Raw genomic sequence first — 22,580 nt, forward strand, 5'->3', positions numbered from 1 at the left:
TTTGCTTTTGAACTTTGAACACATCTTGCATTAAAAAGACTTTATTGTTCATGTCTGGTGGATTTGATTTCCTTCTTGTTCCATTCACCTGCAGGCTGGGAACATTCTTCATTGCCCTGTAAGCAGCTGCTTGGGTTTGCAGCATAATAGTCCCACTGTTTTATATAAATATGTGTTTAAAGAAAAGAGGCTGATGGGCTTAGTGCAAGGGGAGCTGAACAAATGTCCCTGGGCCTAAATTCACAGATCGCAATTTCATTACACATGCTGATTCAATTGCATCGGTCATGGGAGCCAGAAACTCTTAAAATAATGTCTTTGTAGGATGTAAACATTTTACATACAAGAGGTTTCAAAATCTTATGGTTATGAGCCTTAACTGCATATATAGTGCACTTTATTTTGCAAATGATGAAGGCAATAAAGAGCAGTTTTAGACAAGAGGCAAAAAAACAAAAGCAGTGTGGATGTATTTCATTAGCAAAAGAGGAAAGTTACTTGTATTTAAGTATAATTTTGACATAGCCTTAGCTAAAAATGGTACACCCAAAATTAGTTTTATTAGGTATTCTTGAATATAAGTATAGCAAGTACTATAGACCTGGGATGTCCAAACTTGTTGACAAGAGGGCCAGATTTGGTGAGGTAGACATAAAAAAAAGAAAACAGCCTCAACAGGGCACAAACCAGTGTTTCCTCTTTGTGCCTGTCCCAAGCCCGGTAAATGCATAGGGTAGTGTCAGGAAGAACATAAAACATATAAGACATATTAAATTGTTCAAAGGAGAGGATAGATATATAGACAGATGAACGGATGTGATGATAGCATGGTTTTCTATACATTTTAGGGGCTTGAAGGGATATGACATCCCAAGCTCTCAGCACACCCAGATTTACCTCCCCCTCATATTCTATCTCCACCCCATAGTGGGGGCTGGCTAAATCTGGGACTGATGTGGGCTTCATTTGGTCCAGGGACCGGACTTTGGACATGCCAGCTCAGAACATGAAAGTGTAGTGGAGGAAGTACTGAGTACTTCTTCAGACTAACATTTTAGGTTTACAATATATAGATAGTATATAATAAGTAAACTTCCAAGTGTATCCCATCACTTTTAAGATAGATTAAGTATACTTGTAGTACACTGAAATGTAACTTGGCAAGTTACTTTTTATGGGGCCTATTTTCCACTTAATAGATTTTCTCCCCCAAAAATACTTTAGTAATGAAAATTAACAAGATGAAACTGTCGAACATTTAAGTATCCTGAGATAATTTAGAATTCATAATAATATTGGAGTAGTATTTGATGGCGGGCTTTCTCCTGCGTGTTGTATTTTATTGAGACTCTGTGCCTTTAACAAACTGGTCCCGGTCCGCAGTCCAAACCGTCCGCCGGTGGCCACGTATCGCCCCTCGGTCCTCCGGATGTTTTCCCACGACGCCGGACGCCTTTTATCGGGCTGTTTTCACGAAACTAACCGTAACACGTTAATTTCCACCAACTTGACGGACTTTTAGCTTGTTTGTTGAGCGGAGGAGAAAGTTTTGAATGAGCATTTCCCGCTGGGACGGCGGCGGGAGGAGGAGGGGTCGTCCCGGGGATCTGATCTGGGATCTGCCTCTGCTCTAAGATAGACTCTGGCTTCTCCGCCTCTGAGCTGCTCGGAAGGACAACTTTGACCGATTCAAACTTTAAATTGGTCTCCGAGGAGAGTTTACAAAAGGAGGGAAAAGGCGCCGCAGAGGTCGAAAGGAGCCTGAAAAAGTTCAGGACTGCTGTTGTCGGACAAAACCTTCTCTGAAAAAAAAACCTCTCTAATTCCGTTAAATTAATTTCTTCCGACCGGACGCGTTGAAGACGATTCTAAAATGGATAAATACGAAGATTTAGGGCTGGAAGCGAGTAAATTCATCGAGGATTTGAACATGTACGAGGCGTCCAGAGACGGGCTGTTCCGAATGAAGAGGGATGCTGGGAATAATCCCGACTTCGAGGAGACCCGGAGAGTGTTTGCCTCCAAGATGACGAAAATCCACATCCAGAAGCAGCAGGAGGAGATAGCCAAGAACAACCAGGCCATAAGGATGAACGGGGGCCACAATATGGCCCATTACACCAAAGACAGGCCCCCCATCAACAGCTCCAGACAGCCGGGGGAAGCGGCGGCCAAGCCGCCCATGCTGTCCGGCCCCGCTCCGGGGAGCCAGCAGCCTGACCCCCCACCCTCCACGACATGCGGCTACGAGCCAAATTCGTACCCGCACCCCAGCCCCCCTTCTCCTCCGCCCGCTGCACCCGTGCGTGCCCGACACCCCGGCAGCTCCGCGTGGACCCCTCCCGGAGAGCCCACGTCTTCGTTTCAGCGTCCACATCCCCCCTCCCCTGTCAGCAGCCCCCCAGCTCAGCACAACCAGGCTGGCACCTCTGGGCCTCCTGAGAAGTCTACAAGCTGGTCTGAAGGATCCCCGGATTCTGCTAGACTAGACCTGATCTCTCCTTTGCCCTTGAGTGCTTTCACAGGTGGAGATGACCTCCATCTGCAGCCACCCTCCACCGGGGGCCCCTTCAGGTCCTCCCCCCACAATGGCCCTGAAGCTGCTTCTGCACCCCCTGAAACACCTCAACCCAAAGGCCTGGTGTCATACGAATCCTTAAGTCCTGGCAGCGTCTCCAAAAGTACCAGTCACGGTGCAGGTCGAAGCCCGGTGCCCCCCACCGGACAGGCCAGCAGCTCCAAAGCTGAAGGCCTGTGCCCCCCTAAGCTGCCCGCTGAGACCCCCGATCAGGGGCTTTCAGCTGCTGAGATGAAGCTGGAAGCCATCACTAAGAGGCTGGAAAAAGAGATGGATGCCCAGCCCAAGGCGGACTACTTTGGTAAGACTTTGGATTACATCCACTGGCAAGGAGGACTTCTGTCAATGCTTTGAATGAGCTTAAATGATGGAAGCGCTCATCCACATTACAGAAGAAAGAAAAAATATACATAATGGTTTAGGTTCTTTAATACTTGTTCCAATTCCCGTCTTTTGCCTTGCGGGTTTATTTTTTCTCAGAAATGTGACTTTCAGATGTTCTAAGCTGGATAAGATTGTATATCTTTGGTAGCATTTACAACTGATAAAAAACCTTATTAGATAGAAACAAGGGGTGTAACTATGAATCGAGGAATTGATTTCTATTCCTACTATCCAACCAGAATTGAATTGACCAATACAGTTAAAAAAATCATTTCAAAATTAGATCCATCGACAATTGAATTGATATTGGAAAATACCATATAGATTGAGACATGGTAGGTTTATTTCACTGTAACATAAAAATAACCAAGTGCATCACAGCGGACAACACACGTGATGACAGCAGAAAATGATCAACCATCATTCCAGCCCAATGTGTGGAAACACTTAAAATTTAGCAAAGACATGTGACCATACAGTGTGCTAGAATGTTCTAATAATGTTCACTTTTGTATGTGGAAAAACAACAGTGGGCTCAACTTTATGAAACTGAAATGTGAAGGGATTAGACATTCATTCTTATTTACTTGTTTGTTTGTTGAATCTTTCGCTAAAAATGTCCTGGATCGATTTTAGGTCAGTGGGTCGGATCAAAATGAACCAACATCGAAAGTGAATCAAATATTCAACCACAAACATCAAATCAAAAGACCCAATCCGATGAAAATCCTGTTTTAATTTTTCTAAAATGCTCTTGTGGCATTTTTCTGATGATGGAGGACATGCAGAGACAATTAAGCTCCAATTTGAATTTCTGAGTACTTCTTTACTCAAAATGCTGTGAATTAGGGTCAGACGAAAATCACCATTTGAAATGATTGGATTTGTCACAGAAAATACAGTTGGTGGGCCACGAGCTCCCTGCTCTGCTCCATGCCGATGCATCCACTTGTAGATGACTACATCCATGTACGTCTTTATTTTCCTTGTCCGTGCTGGCTTCTGGATCAAAAGTGTAGGTTGGGGTTGGGAGGGGCTGTATGCTAGTGGGAGAGCATGTAAACAGAGAGCTTTCAGTAAGTGTTCCCTGTAACTGAAGGGAGAGGGGTTTGCTCTGCCCCAACAGTCCCGCCCACAACCAGGGAGGTGAATTTCTAAGGAAATCCTGCCGCTCTGCAGACATTATGTCCTAGAAAATGACATGAGATTTTGGATTTTGGAGAAAAAAACCCCGGCATAATCATAATGATAAGACCACCGGGAACGCTTTTAACCCTTGTGCTATCTTAGATGACCCCACCCTTACATTGACGTGTTCTCCCTACCATGACAAAGGTGGATAAAGTTGGAGAGATAATCCATGGACACCAGTGAAGATCACAAATCATTGAAGAAAAAAGGTTCAGCGCACTGTCTATTGGGTCTAGATGACCCCACTCCCAATGTTAAAGTGTCTAGGATAGCACAAGGGTTACAGCAGATCGAAATATGATCGGAATGGGTCTTTAATGTTTAAGGAATAATAAATTGTTGGAATTTTGTGTAAAAAGTGTTGAGAGGGAAAAATAGTTTTAGTGTTCAACCGGGCAGATCCACGGAACAAAACGTGCTTCACCTGTGACAGTGTTGTCGTCCCGTCCTGTCATGAACCCAACTGTTGGTTTCACACAGCTGTGGACAGAACTATGGAGACTTTAGTCATTTCTCTGAAAGGCGTTTTGCCGCACGTTATGCTGAGCGCTGTTATAAGTGGGGGGAAATAAGCAGTAACACCTGTGTAGCCACATGGGTAAGGCCTTTTGGGGGCATTTAAGGGAGTAGCAAGAATAACTTGCAGATGTGGGCAAGAGTGGAAAAAGAATGTCCATCATCAGCAGAAAATTCTGGTATCTGTTCCTCATATCATTCTGTTAAATATGAGGGCTCTGTTTTCACACATGTGAAAGTTGAAGGTCCTGTTTTTTTTGTTGTTGATTTTAACGTGTTCGCCATAAAGGATAGAAATTGGTGATGTTTTCGAAGATACCAGCTGTCTATCGCAAGTGTCACTTTGCTCGGAGAAGGATTTTCCCGCCAGGAATGGAGCCATTGTGATTCACGGCCTTCCTCGTCCTGGTGTGTAACGGAGATGTTCTGGCATGCATCACTGTCACGACTCATAAATAGCCTTGCCGTGTGAATATAATGGGCGGCAGACTGGCGTGTTCAGCCAGCAGCCCGTGTAATCCCCTCGCAGCAGTTTCCACTGATCGTTGGTCATTCTGAATCATGGCTTCAGGACAAGAAAACGTCATCTTTGGAAGTTGGAACTTTACACTAAAACCTGATCTAAATTTGTTTCAGTTCAGATTTAAAGACCCACTCAAATGAAAATGGTGTTTTTGGTAGTTTGTCTCATTTTCTTGTAGCATTTCTTTTCTGATGATGGAGGACATATGCAAAGAAAATTAAGCTTTCTGAGTATTTCTTTATTCAAATCATTGTGAATCAGGAGCAGGAGAAAAAAAGGCTGTTTGGAAAAGTGTGTATTTGTGACGTTTGAAAATACTTTGGGCGCGCCACAAGCTCCTCTCTCTGCTCCATTCTGATGCATCCACTTTTAGATAACTAGATCCATGTACGTCCTTGTTTATGCTGTCATGCAATTATTTTTTTCTGTGAGGAATTGATCATAACTTGAAATTGATTAATCTAATTAGTCAATTTTTAAAAAAACCTAATAATTGCTGTGAAAAGCCTTATTTTGAGGTATTTTTATTTAAATTTAGAACATTGTGGCGCAGTAAAAGATCAAAATGCAATTTAAAAAGTGGATGTATGACGTCTTTACTATTGTATCAGACCTCCGATCTTTACTTTTACACTACCAAGGAGTTCTATTTTCAATTTCAAACTTTCAGGAAAATAATCTGGTCCAGAGTACTTTAATTTAATACTTTTTATTAATCAAAGAATATTTTACGACAACCTTCTTAGTAATACCATGGTTCATATGTTAACATACTTTATTCCACAGTTTACCATCCAATGCAATCGGCACTCCGTGTACCCCATTAGTTTCGGATGACGAACACCTCATCGGGCTTCATGTCTCGCATAAAAGATGTGGCGTTAAGGCATTGTTTTGGATTAATTCTGTTACGAACTACAAAGTCGCACATTGATGATGTCACAGCAGTAATGAGTGGTTGCTGCGTACAGTGACACCACTGACAGCAAGAATGATGGACGGTGTGTTTTCAGCCAAGTTAAAAAACAAACAAACATTAACACGATTTAAAAAAAAACATGCTAATTTGTCTGTAGTTATTTAATTCTGCTTAATGCGATAATTTGACATTCCTAGCCTTTGTTAGTTAGCAGCTGAAACAAAAAGCCCCGATTATTGCTCGCCATTGTTGTTGCACTAGTAATGTATTGTTGGGGGAGTGAGGGGCTGTAAGCTAGCAGGAGAGTGTGCAAACAGAGGGCTCTCTGCAACGGGGAGGGGAAGGGGGGGGGGGTTGCCCCATGAGAGTACTACCACCCACAACTAAGAGGCAAATTTCTAATGAACTACTGCAGAAACAATGTCCTAGAAATTTACAGTTTTTTTTTTTTAAATTTTGGCTAAAAATGGCGTAATCATAGTCAAAACACCACTGGGAACGGTTTTAAAATGGATCATTGTTGTTGTCCTGTTTGTCAGTTTTCCATCTGTATGTTTAGGGTTTATGGTCTGGAGTTCTGGGAAACGTAGTTCATTGGCGAGTGGCTGCACCAGGGGAACACAGAGGAATGTCCTGAGGAATTTCAGAATCGGGGTGTTCAGATTTAAAAGGGATCTTGGAGGGGGGTGCTTGTTTATTTGGGGGGTGGGGGTGGCTGTGGGGAAGCTGAAGTGGACAGTCACAGAGGCTGTTTTTGCTGCCTTGCTTTTTGGCTGCACAAACCCTAGAAGATTCAGGATTTATGGACAAGTTCATCGTAGATGAGAGGACTGGCGGGACGTCCCGTCGTAGTAACCGAGTCTCATTCCTTTCACACAGACAAACCCGCTGGAGCGTTTATTTGTGTTCTCTCATGGTGGATAGCTTTTGTTGGTCATCTAGTTGAAAGCCTCGTGTCAACATTTCCTGCCTCCTGTTCTGATTTGCTTCGAGTCTGGTGTAAATTCGATGTCCCTTCTCATCGTATCTCATAACTTTGCCTTTTGAATAGAAAATCCAATTGAAGGAGACACAAAGAGGGTGTTTCTGGAGATGACAGGTCAGGGCTTTAAAGCAAAATGTGTTCAAAAGTCAAGTACAATTGCCGGTTAACTTGTTTGATGAGGCATTTTATTCAATAGAAAAATTCCATCTGATTGTCAGCTAATGCCCAACCAGATCAGAGAGATCTAGCCTTCTGATCGTGCCGTTTCTGCTGGATGTCAGATGTGGGAGCTTGAATAGAGGCGTCTTCTGCGGGAGACTGAGGAGGAGCAGAGTGACTCACCTCCTATAAAGTAGCTGCTGTGGCCATAACCATAAAGGCCTGAATGGAAACATTTGTCTTTTTGTTCTGAGTTGTTTTGGTATTTCCCTCAAAGTCGAATAAATGTTTTAATTGGATCATTAGGAAGTTGTTGAAAAGAAAAAAAAACAGTTGTTTCCCTGTCACTTCTGGACAAAAAAAAGCTAAATCCAGCTTTCAAAAAGGAAAAATCTAATGTGTAAAAATTTGATTCAACAGAACAATCATTACCTTGAATTTGTCCTTCGAGTTTCCTGACAAAGTTTGAAAAAAAAAGTTTGAAAAGCCCTGCTGGGAGACTGGCAGATTGAGCTGAAAAAGCAGAAATAGGATATACCGGTACCTTTCTTATGCAACACAAATGAGAGGGCTACTTTTTTGGACGTGAAAGCGAACAGAGCGGACGGAAATGTTGGCATTCTAAATTTGAGAACGCGGCTTGTTGGCCTTCGTGACATTATCAGCCGTGCAGAGAATTTTTACAGCTGGGAAAGGTGAAAGTGGAGAAGGATGGAGGTCTTCTGGGCTGAATGTTTTGTTTTCCTTCCTAAACCTGAAGCCAGTCAATTCTTTAAAATCGCTCTCCAATCATCTTGTGATGATTCCCATAATCAAAATTGTGATTATGCCATTTCTAGCGTAATGAAAAATGCCTGGTGTTGTTTTCTAGGACGGAGTTTTTGCAGAGGAGCAGAAGTTTGTTCGAAATTTGTGGGTGGAACTGTTTGTGCGGAATTAGCCCCAACCTCATTTCCCATCATTCCTTTTGTTTACACCAGTGTTTTTCAACCTTGTTTGAGCCACGGCACACTTTAACCTTGTCAAAAATCCAGCGGCACACCAGCATCTAAAAAAAATAAAAATAAATAAAGGAGAAACTCATAGTCTGTATTGATCTACAGCCCCTCCTCAATCTCACATGCATTTTAGTGATAATTGTGGCAGAAAAAGCTGGAAGCTGCAGCTGTTTTTTCTAAAAGATGTAACAAAAGTTAAGTTAGAAGATTTAAAAACTGTTTGATGTGTGTTCGTTGTGGTTTTAAGACGTTTAACAACGAAGACTCATTGTGCGCTGAGACGCTATCACTTTAACACAATGCATCATGGGAGATGTAGTGCAAAAAGCCGCAGAACGCAGACAGACTTGTTTCTCTGAGCTTCATGGTTTTGTTCACTTGTTCCATGGTCTGATACCGGATCCCGCAGAAAGCTACTCCGCTAAAGATGAGCTTTAGCTGGTATTTTTGTTAGACTTAAGCTACTTTATGAGCAGAATTGGAACAAGGAAGTGAAGACTTTAACCACTTCTGATTTGTCAGACTGATGACGTATGATTAAGCCTCCAAGAAGGATTGGTGGAGACAGTTAAAGGGGCAGGACTTTTCCAAAAACAGCTGAAGCTACGGCTAAATCGCGGTACCATCATTCTTATCAAAATGTCTTTAAAAGAATCAAATAAGAAGCAACAAAAATTTAGAGCAATATTTGAGCTATCCAGCCGTTCAGTTTTGAGCCAGATGGCAGTTCAGCGAGGAAAACGAAGACATGCATGGCTCTAGTAATCTACAACGCATCAGAATGGAGCAGAGCAGGAAGCTTGTGGCCGGCCGATTGCACCACCTACGCCACAGCTACAAGCTTTTTCCAACAGCAGTTTTTTGTCTGCTCCCGATTCACAACAGTTTGACTGATGAAACACTCAGAAATGGTATTTTAAGCACTAAAATTTTCATTTTCTAGGTCCTGCATCATGAGAAAAATGCCACAAGAACATGTTAAAAAAACACCATTTTCATTGGAGTGGATCTTTAAAGTATTTTTAGAAGAAAAAAAAGTGGAATTAAAAGGGATTTTTGCTGTTTCAGCAAAACAGATGTTTTATTTATTTATTATTCATACATAACAAAATCCAACAGTGTTAAATTTGAAAATACTTTTGTTGGTATTTAGCTGAGAAGTTTTTTTTTTTTACGACCACTAATTTAGTGTGTTTGTTTTTCTGCTTAAACTTGAAAGACCTAAATCATAAAAAAGCATGTGAAGGTTTAAAATGTAAACACACGTGTGCTTTTGAGAGAGCCCGGTGTGTGACGTGTGTTGGTTACAGTGGAAACAGGAGCTTCTTTGTTGAGCAGGTGAAGCAAATTTGTCCGTCTCCCATGAGTCGAGCTCCGATTCAGAGTCTCCAGATAGTTTTTCCATGAAAACACACCACTAACCTTGTGTCCATGCTCTCCGACTCTCACACTAAAAAGGAAACTTGATTTCTAGCATCTGTCCTCCATCATGTCTCTGTGTTTGGACTCCAGGCCAAGTGGGTGGATGGGCATAACATCTGCTTAAAAATGAGAACAAAAATGCCCTCCCCAAACACGCGCAAATATAAAACTCATGAATAGAAAAACAAACTTTATAAAGATTTTCTTTAATGTCTACCTTCAGAACTAACTAAATCCCTCTCAGGGTCTCAAGGTTGCTGGGGCCTATCCTGGCTACTGCCGGGTAGGGTACACCCAGAACAGGTTTCCATTCTGGTGCGGTATCACACACTCACAAATACACACACTTATAGGGGAACCTAGAAGTATAAATTGAGTTATGAAGCAGGCTTTTGTGCTGTGGGAAGAAGTGGGAGTGCCCAGAAAAACCCCACACATGTTTGAGGAGAACATGCAGACTCCACACAGAAACGTCCCAGCTGGGATTCAAACCGGGCCATTCTTGCTGTGAGACAAGAACACTAACCACCGCGCCGCTGTGCAACAAACACTGTGTTTTGATGTAAGATCAGATATTTTTCACGGGGAAGTCGATGAAAAATTGCTCCATTTTTGCAACAAGCTCCTAGTGGTCTTTTGAGGAGCTGCAGTATATATTTTTTTTGGAGGTTGTGAGATTCTAAATTTAAATTTGGATCGTTAAAAAAGAAATTCTTTTCATGTAGCTGCCGTCCAGCAAAGTCTGATGGCTTTTCACATGATTGTCTTGGCACTTTATCTGGCATGTAGAACCAGAAAGAAACAGTTTGGCTTATTTTTCCTCATCATGCACACTTTGGTCAAGTACACAGCGGTGCACCTATTAACAAACAACACAACCTGGTTGTGCTGTAAGAGGAGGCACGCTGTGATTTGTATCTAGCTCTTTATGAATGGAGCCCTGGCTCTCACAGCCAAGTCAAATAAGCAGACGGAGTTATATTTCCTCCTTCAGCCATGGAGCTTAATAAAGCAGCTTCCTGACTTTAGGCAAGTTATTTTTCTCCATCTAAATAAAGTAGCGATGGAATCTGAAATGTGGGGATGGCAGAGAAATGCTTTGTATTGTTGACTGGAACTGGCGTATGATAAGTTGTACATGTTGTCTAATTCCTCATGTGTCTGTTGTGCTTTAGGAGTCTGCGTCAGGTGTAACACGGCCGTTTATGGAGCCAGCCAGGCTTGCCAGGCCATGGGCAGCCTCTACCATGACAGCTGCTTCACCTGCACTGCTTGCAGTAAGTAAACCTTCAACCCCCCCCAGAAGCTGCTCTGCAGTTTCAGCTCCTCTTCTTGTCCTAAAGCTCATCGTCTTTATCAAGTCCACGTCCTGTAGCTCAAAGTGGCAACTTCCTAACCATTTCCTTCCTACACCAAAACACAGATTATTAGGGGATCAGTTGTCATGTATTCCTGGTGTTTGGTTTCTGGGTGTGAATCTCCTTCGCCGCCCACACAAAGCCAACCTTTTCAACTGCCTCTCAATGGAACGCTGAAGCAAGCAGGAGCTGTGAATTACCTGCTAGGAAGGTGATAATTACGTTGTGGCTCTTAAACGGGGAAAAAAACTGGCTTTCTTTCTTTTTTCTGTCTTAATTTAGTGGCTCACTGAGGTCCATCTATGTTGACCCCCTTCTTTAAAGTCCCACTCCGATTATTTTTCTTCCTCTATTGTCAAAGCGTTCCCAGTGGTCTTTTAATTTGGATTATGCCGCTTTTAGACAAAATCCAGAAAACCTGTGTGGACAAAGTTTCTGCAGAGCAGCAGGAGTTCAGTAGAAATTCACCTCTGAGTTGTGGGCGGGGCTTCTCCACAACCGCAACTTTTCCATGATCACTTCTCAAACGGTTGGCATCCATACATCACAACAAAAGTTCAACTGGTTTAACTTTCAACATGTGCGCTTTGTACGTAGAGCCCGAAACGGACCTTTAAAACTGCATAGTGATGCATGAAGGTGAAAGTTTTGAACACAGAAGCCTGAAAAATGCATATAAGTGTGTTTAAATAGACTTCTCATTGAAAGGGACAACACTTGCACATGCATTGCTGATGCTGTTATGAACATAGCCTTGCATTGCCGGTGCAACAAAAAGTGGCGAGCAGTTAGGGCTATCCGGACGTACAGTTTTAAGCCAAATGCCAGGAAAACTCGTCTGCCGACTCAGACGAGGTAAACAAAAGACGTAGATGGTTCTATTGTCTGTAAGTGGATCCATCATGATGGAGCGGAGCACGGAGCTTGTGGCCCCGCCCAGTGTAATTTTCACATCACACATGCAATCTTTTTCTAACGGCATTTTTTCCCTTTGTTCCTGATTTAAATAAATAAAGATTCAGAAATCCAATTTTAGTCCTTCATCAGAAAAATGCTACAAGAAGATGTTAAAAACTCCATTTTCATTGGAGTGGGTCTCTAAAAAGTGTCCACTGGTCCAGTGTGAACCCTCAGATTCACACTTCTGTCTTGTTGATGCACTCTTGAGTGGCACCTCTGTAAGGCATGCATTTATTTCAGTTTATACACTTATTGAAACGTTTTCCTGAGCATTCCTTGACGTTTGCTGTGTTTTTTAGCATCTGATGGCACAAACTGTAACCTGCCTCCTCTGTGCAACCAATTAAGAAATCTCTGCCCTAGTTGTCTGATTATGCGTGTTTGGTGGGTCTGTAGCGTCCCATTGTGCTGTGACACCCCCCCCCCCCCCCACTGGCTGTCATTATTATCGTTGTCTCGCATATTTTGACTGTTTGAGAGACAATAAAGGGGCTCTGTTTTCCCCTCATCCTCTGTCCCGCATGTGTAAGAATAGAGGGGGCATTGCAGTCCAGAATAAAGCTGATGTCTGTTGAGGGTGGGTGGGGTGGGTGGGGTTTACCCGCGGCGTGCCTCTCATAGTTTACCCCGTGTGGCGCTTTGGGATGGAGGTCGCTGGGTAGCCACTGGCAAAACCACCTCATTTTGGAAGGAATGCATCAACAGGGGCCCTCGGAGGTGGAGCTGCAGGAGGACAGTAGGTGCCGTTATGCCCGCCGCGCGCTGCACGAGAATGTGAGAGACCCCTTCAATGGTTCCACGCCAACAACCGAACTTCATGCACACGTGTTTGTGTTTGTAGGAGGCAAACTTCAGTTGTATCTTTAGTTCTTTAGTATCTTTAGTAACGCATTCCTGCTTCGTCTGCACTGGAGCGGCACAGCGAGGATTCATGTGGGACTTCACTGCCATTCAAAGCATTACCTGGTTTAGGTTGAAGGTAAACTGGTCTAAGATAAGCTAAACATCTGAAATGTTGCAAAAAAGAATTATACAGACAGTAAGTGTCATTCCAAATAAAATGACAAGTTTTTGGAACCCCTTTTTCTTCCCTAAACTGTAGATTTTAGATGTAAAGATGAGTTTTCTGAGTTGGTTTCCTTTCTTCGTCTTTGTTGGTGCGTGTGTTTGAGGTTGACAGTCAGTATAACGAGGGTGGAAAAGCTTCTTTCAAAACAGCCTCTATAATGCTGGCGTGTTCATTTGGGTCTTTACAGCACATTCAAAATAAAATCTGGATTTTTTTTTTAGCATCCCAATACTTACGGTACATTTCAGAAAGAGTCAAATGTTAAACAACAACTCTGATCATCGCTTGATCTATTTTCAAAGCGTTCCCAATGGCCTTTTAATTATCATGAGGCTGTGTTTTTTTTTGCATAATCCATGTTAGGCCGGCACAATAAATCACAAATTTATCGTTATCGCAATATCAAGCAGTGCAATATGCACACCGCAAAAGACGGTGAAAATTGCAATGAATGGTAACCTTAAATGTGCTAAAAAAACTTTATGGTAGCTAATCAAATAAATCAAAGAATGCATTGGACCAGTCAGATGAAACCCCTTTTAGATGCTGGCCGCCCACGTAGACTAGTTTCATTTGGAGTTTAATTAAAGGTATGATGACTTCTATTTAAATTAAACTGCAGTGAAATGGAAATGATTTTTTTGGTTGTTTTGCTATTTGTTTATATATCGCAAGTTATATTGATCCCTAATATCGCATGTCGCGGGTTTTCCTCATATCGTGCAGCCCTAATCCATGTGGTTTTCTAGGACAGACTTTCTGCAGAGTAGCAGAAGTTCATTAGCCAATTAGCCAGCATTGGTGCTCATCAACACCCCAGGGAGCTTGTGGCCGCCCAGCATACTTTCTACGGCAATAATACCATCTTTTTTCAACTGCATTTTCACATCTGCTTCTGATTTACAACAATTGAAATACAGAAATAGTCAAGAAATGCAATTTGACGTTTAATTTTCTTTATATATGTCCTCTATCATAAGAACGTTTCATTGGAGTGGGTCTTTAAACTCAGAAGGAATAAATCAGAACAAAAGTGGTCACCTTTAAAAAAAAAAATAGTAATGTTGGGCTTTTTTTTTAAAAAAAAAAGAGAGCATTGTTGCATAAAAAGGTTTTCTGTTCTGCAGACTTGTGTAGTTCACCAGAGGTGAAGAGCAGGTAAAGGTCGAGGCCTGATAAGGAGGACATGGCCGGGTCGTCCTGAATTGCCTAGTTTTCTGAAAAGAATTGCACAATGGGGCTTCATGGACTGCTTTAATTAAAAAAGAGCTTTATGTTTCGTTCTGTCCCTTAGGTGTTTTACGTTTTTATGAAAGCCCAACAGTCACGCCCCCCCCCCCTCCCCCCCTCTGCTTTTTTAAGCCATCAGCCCCGACTCGTGACTTCAATTAAGCTCCCATCTTCTCACAAAGCTCCAAGCCTTTCTTCCCTGACTCCTTGGAAGGAAGACAAGAATGTGAGGAAAAGGAATGGCTCTTAACTCACTTTCATCTGCCTCTGCTCCTCCTGGGCTCTGGGTTCCAGGGGTGTCATCCTGTAATTGGCTAATGCCATTTTACAGTTTGGCGGTGACCAAAAATGACTCCTCTTTTCTTCTAACAGTGGCCAGACTTTGGCTACCACATGATCGTGGTTATTTCGTTAGAGGATGATCATGTTACCACTTCTAATCTGTATAAACCATTGCCTTTTGATTTGAATGGGTGATCTGTATTCATATAACACTTCACAACTCATTCCAAGTACTAACAGGCTTCACAATAAAAAAAAAAAAGACAGAAGAAAACAAAATCAAATATAAATTTATGTGTTCGATGAAGCTTAAAAGGGCTTTTATTTTGTAAACGCTTGTGGTGGGCTTTGTGGCCGGTCGACCTGATTCATAAATTCTAAACGTTGTGTACAAATAATCAGGTTAACGGAGGGTGGCTGATGTTTGGTGAGGTTGACCCCCTGCCCCCCCCTCCTCTAAAGTCTACACTTAGAAAATGTGAGGAATGTTCCCTCTTCCTGTGAGACCGTGTGTGTGTGTGTGTGTGTGTGGGTGTGTGTGGGGCCAGATCCAGACCAAGCACAGACAGACAGGAAGTGTAGTGAGTCTGTGCAAAGTAACAGCAGAACAGCAGCTTGTGGCCTGTTGTCACATGAAATCGAACCGGGTTTCATCCGTTCCACCTTTTCGGTTATTGGACGTAATCTGCATTTGACTGGGATGCTAAGACAGCAGCATGTCATCAATCATCCGTTTGGTACAATTTCCCAGGATTCAGCAGGATATGATGAATATTGCAAGAGAGCCCATTACCTTCTAATGGCTGCAATTCATCTGTAGAGCCATCATGTCGTCGAGCCGGGACTATTTTCTGAGACTGAGCTCATGACTCCTGGAGGAGTTTCCACCGTTACACTTCAACATTTAGTCACTGGTTTATTATTATTTCTTTATTTTTCTAAGCTGCTCATTTTTCAGTTTCTTTATTTGTTAAAAGTTTGTTTTCATCTGACAAGTTTCTGATTCTTTTTTTTTTTAGCCAAATACTTACCGATGTTTCATTTCTGCAGGTAGGCGGCTGAGGGGAAAGGCTTTCTATTATGTCGGAGGGAAGGTCTTCTGTGAGGAGGACTTCCTGGTGAGTGCCCCATGCATGATCAACACACAATCCAGCTCTAGGTTTAGGTTGGGACAGCATGAAGGCAAACTTCGGCTGTGACTCGTTTTCTGCATCACCACAGACAAAACAAACAGTTCATCCTGGTCAATAGAACTGCATCCAACGCTTTGCTCTGTAATGTTTGTGGACAAAATCAGCAGGAAGAACAAAACAGACTGGTGATATGGTGACGAGCACGTAAACTAAACGGATCATGTTTATGACACGGACACATTGGCTTTGTCAGAATTCCCACCCTAAGCCCTAGCCACTATAAATCTATATAGTGCGGGACTATCTAGTGCCCTGGATTTTAAAGGCAATTCTGACACCATGCTCACTATGCTCACGGCTGATATGTGACGTCATCAATGTCACAAAGTTCAAATCTAATTGATACGAGCGTTTTGCGACGCCAATTTATGAATCTACTGTGTTCTGAAGATGTAAATGTTGTTGGTTTATTAAAGAAATACATATAAATACATGTTTTGGCAAAAATTGTTTTGACGCAATGCATTTTGGTTTATATTCGCCGATCTGGTGAGCATCGATGCACTTTTTTGCATAGAATTCTGGGAGATTTCTAGGGCACTCAATTTTGAAATTGTAACTTCAGACAGCACTACAAAATGGCAAACGCACCAAGTAGTAAGTTGGGAAGGAATTCGGACACAACCATTGTGACTTTTCTACTTTAATTTGCAGATGATCTTCTAGTTTTCATGAGCGGATGAGGTTAGTCATTTGGTATTTCACTGGTTTATGAGAGTCGGGACAAAACATGTCCCACATGAAAAGGTCTTTTTATGGATAAAAATCATGAATTTAAAATGGATTGACTTACTCTACATGTTAGATGTAAAGGAATTGTGAATACTGGTGTTATGTTTTAGCATAGAAAATTATTTTTTTAAAGACTCTTTTGCTGAAATGTATGAGTAGTGATGAGGCGTCCTCTGGTATTTCTCTTGTCTTCAGCATGAGGTCACAAAAGTCACCAGCATTGAAAAATATTAAGTCCTTAACATTTATATCAAATTAAAGATGAGGGTTAAAAAATGTATTAAACAATAAATATCATGAAAATGAAACATTTTTGGAAGAGAAGATAGAACAAATTTCGTTTTTCTGAAGTTCTTTTGTCCCGACTCTCAAGAATCAGTAAGTTCCTACAAAAATTAGAACAAAAACCACGAAAAAAAATTACAAACAAAGATCATCTGTGTTTTTTTGTTAGTATTTTGTTTTAGTTTATTGAATGCGGTCCGCTTCCAGACGTCACTGCCGTTTCCTCCACACCAACAGAAACTGACGTTGATGCGGCCGCTGCATTTTAACTGTTTGGTTCCGGCAGACAAACTTGGATGCATCAATGTGTGTCTTGGTTTGATTTAGCGACATCACCTGCAAATGTGTTTATTTTGGAAATTCAGTAAAAGATTATGTAAAAAGCATTGCTTAAAAAAAGTGTACAAACCCTGAAAGGTGCTAATTCTGCACATATGACCCCTTTTCTGTTTAGTACTCTGGTTTCCAGCAATCAGCTGACAAGTGCAACGCATGCGGACATCTCATCATGGATATGGTACGTGCTGATGGAGCTCCAGAGGATCTCAGTAGACGCTTGGAATGGCTGTAGCCACACTAAGCTTTCTGCAAACTCAGAGATTGAGGTCTGGTTCCTCATTACTCACGTGTGATGAGGTGTTATAAGTGGAATGGAATGGAAACAAGTTTATTTCGAATATATGTTAAAAAAAACAAAACAAAACAAAAAGAAAGAACAGACATAAATAAAAAAAGAGAATATAAAGAAAACGTTCACGCTCAAGAACCGTTATAAACACAAACAGAATTTTTTTCTTTTTCTTTTTTCTTCCATATATGAACACAAATACTACAAACAATTAAACAATTATACATATTCGAAAAGGAGTGAGAAAAAGTATAAACTTATATAAACTCACCCCCTATTCCTCATCAATATTAATTACATTAGTAAGCAGCTTCTTTATTTATACACAATGTTTCATAAGGTATAATAATTTTCACAGAGTACTGTCCTAAATACTTAGCATGAATTATTATTGAAGAATACTATGCGCATATTAAGATAAGAATAATATACACATATATATTTTTACATATGTATACTTACATACATATATACATCTAATATCCATCCGATATATTTGAATATCGTTTTAAAATCATATTTTTATATCTTATTTTAAAGAGTTTTATGTTGGGACATTGCTTTATTTCATCTTCTCTACTGTTCCACAGTTTTGCTCCACAAATAGAAACACTGAAACATCTTCTATTTGTGCGTGCTTTGTGTATGTAAAAATTTTGTTTTCTTCCCAAACTGTACTCTCCCTCTCTTTTCATGAATAATTTTTGTATATTTGCTGGTAGTAAGCTGTATGTGGCTTTGAACATGAGTAATGCTGTGCGCAGCTCCACCAGATCTTTAAGTTTCAATAATTTTGATTGTAAGAATAATGCATGTGTATGATCCAGATAACCCACGTTATGTATGATTCGTATCGCCCTCTTTTGAAGAATTAACAGTGAATGTAATGATGTTTTATAATTGTTTCCCCATGAGTGCAGTACCATATTGTAGAAAACACGTCTCGTGCTCCTAAAATCCAGGTGGGATTACAAAATCAAGTCAAAAGATCAGACAATAACGTTTGTTGTTGTTTTCTATTTGTTGGCTAACCCAGATTAACAGATTATTTCCCATCTTCGTAGATCCTGCAGGCTCTTGGGAAGTCCTACCACCCCGGTTGCTTCCGCTGTGTCATCTGTAATGAGAGCCTGGATGGGGTGCCCTTCACCGTGGACACCGAGAACAAGATCTACTGCGTCAGAGACTACCACCGGTAACCCTCCACGGCTGAGTGTCGGTCTGCCACGTGCAGCGGACACACAAGAGGTTTATTTTGTCGTGGAAGTGCTGGGAGGGGAGGGGGGTCTAGTTGGAGGTGTGAGGAGGCACGTGTCTGCCTGCAGGAGCAAACATCTCTCTGGTTCTGTGTGGTTTGGTTCATGAGCCGCTCACAGGAACTGCTGACACCGGATTGATTTCCTCTCTGCTGCAGCTGCTGCTGCTGCTGCCTCAGCTGGGTCGACATGTACTTGCTCTCCTCTCACTGCCTGGCAGGCCCCCGCATGTTCCGATTCAATCAGACAAAGCTCACTGTGCATAGTCTGGATTTGACTGGTGCTCTGCACAATGTAATTCTTCCCAGACATCAAGGTGCCTGCCATGTGCTTAGAAACTCAGACTTTTGTTTATGGTTCCTTTTTCCTCAGCGCATGTATGATCGTATGTATGAAGGAACTAGAAAGCCTTTATTTTAATCCAGACAACTTACTTTGTGTTTTTTTTAGGGTCCTTGCCCCTAAATGTGCTGCCTGCAACCAGCCTATTTTACCTTCAGAGGTATGCTTTTCTTTACTTCTGTTCTTATTTACATTTCAAATCCAAAAAACAGAGAAATGGGAGTAAAATGTGTTGTTTTACTGTTTGTTGGTATTATTCCCAGCTTTTTTTTTGCAATACTTCTTAATACCTGTGCTTCAGAGCGTTCATTTCACCCTCGCCACATACTCCAAACTCACCCAAATTTGCACATACCGAGTTAAAATAATGAATTTTGGGCAGAGTGAACTATTCTTTCATAGCACTCATATTTGGCTCCAAAAAAGGTAAAAAAAAATAATTAAAAAAACGGTGGATGTTTATGATTTCAACTGGGGCTTGTGGGAGTTCATTGTCGTATTTGAAAAGGGGCACAGATTCTGTCTGGCTGCTGATCCAGCCTCTTTACAACACCGGCCTGTCGGCTTCCTTGCCGGCTGCTAAAGAATATTTTACAGCTGGTTCCACCGGTTCCTGAATCGCTGTAACCAAAGTTTGTGCCCCTGCATGGAGAAACGGCATCAGCTGAGTCAGAAGCAGACGGACAAAAAGTCCTGAAACGCTGAGGAAGATGATGGCGGAGAATAAATATCATCCGGATGAATGAGTGATGGATGAAACCAGCCTCCTCTGGAAGAAGTGACCCTCAAACACGCTGCAGGACCTTTGGCACGTAACTGATGAAGGATGAGGCACGGGTTCCAGGTTTTAAGGCACAGAGAGACACTCCTAATGTGTGTTATAAAGTACGCTACAAAACAGTCTATTGCCCTGAATATATATTTAAAAAAAACTGGATGCTGAGCAATGTTTTTTAATAAATGTTTTACAAAGCATCAAAAATGTTTCAGAAGGGTTTTTGATGAGTAGGGATCAGTGACGGACGTTCTCCGGCTGCGGGGGTGGAGGTGGTTCTCCGTAATCGCAGATTCTACGTATTCACGGGTGTCTCTGCTCCCTGAACCCCGCGAATAAAAAGGGCAATGCTGTACTCACTTGAGTTAAACAGGATTCCTTTAAATACGAATCGTAGGAGCTGACATCTGTGGATCTTATCCGTGGATCTGCTTTCAAAGCAGCTCACACCCTGAGGCTTCTGTGTGTGTTTTTCAGGACAACTCACCGTCTGCTTTCCTTTGCAGGGGTCTGACGAAACCATCCGCGTGGTTTCCATGGAGAAGGACTACCATGTGGAATGCTATCACTGCGAGGTGAGCAACGATGCACTAAGTCCTACATGCAAAAGTTCAAATCGAGCTGTGTGTGTGTGTGTGTGTGTTCTCATTAAGGGAAGTTCTAATGAGCAGATCCCTGATCTTAATTACAGCCTTGATAATTATGCAGAGCTGAGTGAAGCGGCTATAAAACTGCTCATTTATTTATTTATTTGTCTTTGTCAAATGTTGATTGGCAGCTTAACTGCTGAGACAAACTGACCTGTTGTTTCAGTCCTGTGCTTCTGTCTCAGCAACACAAAAAACCAAACAAACTGCTGACCAACCAGCAGATGAGTGAGTCTCCTTCCCGTCTGAATGAGTCAGCAGTCGCTCTCTCTCATCTTTGCTTCTTCACGTTCAGGACTGCAAGATGGAGCTAAACGACGAAGAGGGTCACCGCTGCTACCCTCTGAATGGCCATCTCCTCTGCCACTCCTGCCACTTGAAGCACATCCAGACAGGCGTCCCCGCTCCTCCTGCTGCTGCTGCTGCCTCCTCCTTCTAGCTGCAGCCGCAGGGAGACGACTGCTGGTCGCAAGGAGGAACTGTCAAACATGGCGCCTGTTCAATTCTTGTTGTAAAGGATTGATTACGGCATCACACCCTTCAGGAATGAACTCTGAAGACCGGCTATGACTCAGATATAAAGTATTGTGATTAACCAAAGTTGAATGCATATGATTATCCTATGAAGTTTTTCTCTTGTGTTTGTAAACGGAGTGCCTTCTCTTTCGTATTTGCACTTCAACAGCGATTCTTCACGTTCAGCTGGAGACACAGTCATCCTCCTTTCCGAGGCGTTAACTCGCACGTTACTGACATGAACCTCTGGAGCCTAACGGTTCAGGCTGAGATCAATCTGCTGGCCGTTGGATCTGAACCGTAAAAAGTACCGGTCACAACACAACAGGTTTTCAGACGGACAGATTGCAGTGCTGAGTGGTGAAAGGATAAACTCACACACGCTGATAAAAGCACTTAGACTGAAGTAATGGACTTTCCTATGCACATATATTCAGGGCCATCTATTAAATAGTTTTAAATATATATATATTTGTGGGTTTGCAGGTAAATATTTTTAAAGTATAGATGCAAGTACAGAGCGGATTTAGGGAACTTTGATCAAATGCTAACCATGGTTGCAGTGTGAGATGTTTTTCCCGCCAAACCTTTAATTACTCGAGTCTTCAGTTCATTATTTAAGCTTCACTCATTTGTGAAGGCCATTTCTCTGTTTATTAGAAAATGTAAAGCTAATGCTGTATTATTATTGCAAAGAAAGTGTTTCAATAAACATCAGCTGCTTTGAATTTATCCATTTTATTTTTATTAAAACTGGGATTTTAATACCAATCTGTAATGATGGAACCTTTACTTCACGTTTGTTCAGGAACTTTTTGTCACCTTTCAAAAAAACAAACAAAATCTAACTAACTTTATTTATTTTTTGATTTTTATTGGTGTTCTTATTTTACACGGTTTACTAATAAGCCTCACATCACTAAAAAACTCAAATGAATTGAAGCCGGGGGGAAAATGAGTCACCTGACTGCTCCATGCAAAATGTGACTTTTGGCGGGGAAGGATCATGGTATGCGGTTCTTCAGTAGAACTTTTGACTATGCAATACATACTTGGTAATGAAGCTCTGTTAAGTACATGCAAAAATTCAAAAATTGATTTTGTGCCAGTAGGAGGAATAAACTGACATACAGTGGGGCAAAAAAGTATTTAGTCAGCCACCATTTGCGCAATTCTCTCACTTGAAAAGATGAGAGAGGCCTGTCATTTTCATCATAGGTAGACCTTAACTATGAGAGACAAAATGAGGAATGTAATCCAGAAAATCACATTGTCTGATTTTATAGAATTTATTTGAAAAATAAGTATTTGATCATCTACAAACAAGCAATATTTCTGGCTCTCACAGACCTGTAACTTCTTCTGTAATATGATCTTCTGTCCTCCACTGGTTACCTGTATTAATGGCACCTGTTTGAACTGGTTATCTACCGTATTTTCCAGACTATAAGTCGCCCTTTTTTTCATAGTTTGGCAAGGGGTGCGACTTATACTCCGCAGCGACTTATATTAGAAATAAATTGAAATAAATACATTGTTAACCCTCCTGTTATGTTCATTTGTGAGGAACAGAGATGATGTTCCTGGGTCAATTTGATGTATGAGGTATGTTAAGTGTTAGGAGTATGTTAA

At 41.7% G+C, this 22,580-nt stretch overlaps 1 protein-coding gene across 1 annotated transcript; it reads left to right on the forward strand.

Moving 5' to 3' along the window:
• Positions 1-1,367: 1,367 nt before the first annotated feature.
• limd1 (LIM domains containing 1) lies at positions 1,368-21,719 on the forward strand. Its single transcript, XM_004077742.4, has 8 exons — positions 1,368-2,879; positions 10,851-10,952; positions 15,625-15,692; positions 17,239-17,301; positions 18,477-18,607; positions 19,119-19,170; positions 20,292-20,360; positions 20,728-21,719. Exons 1-8 carry the CDS (start codon positions 1,874-1,876, stop codon positions 20,869-20,871), a joined length of 1,635 nt encoding a protein of 544 aa, XP_004077790.1. The 5' UTR covers positions 1,368-1,873; the 3' UTR covers positions 20,872-21,719.
• The last annotated feature ends 861 nt before the right edge of the window (positions 21,720-22,580 follow it).

The sequence above is a fragment of the Oryzias latipes genome, chromosome 16, assembly GCF_002234675.1.
Source record: "Oryzias latipes chromosome 16, ASM223467v1".
In the NCBI taxonomy this organism is placed as follows: Eukaryota; Metazoa; Chordata; class Actinopteri; order Beloniformes; family Adrianichthyidae; genus Oryzias; species Oryzias latipes.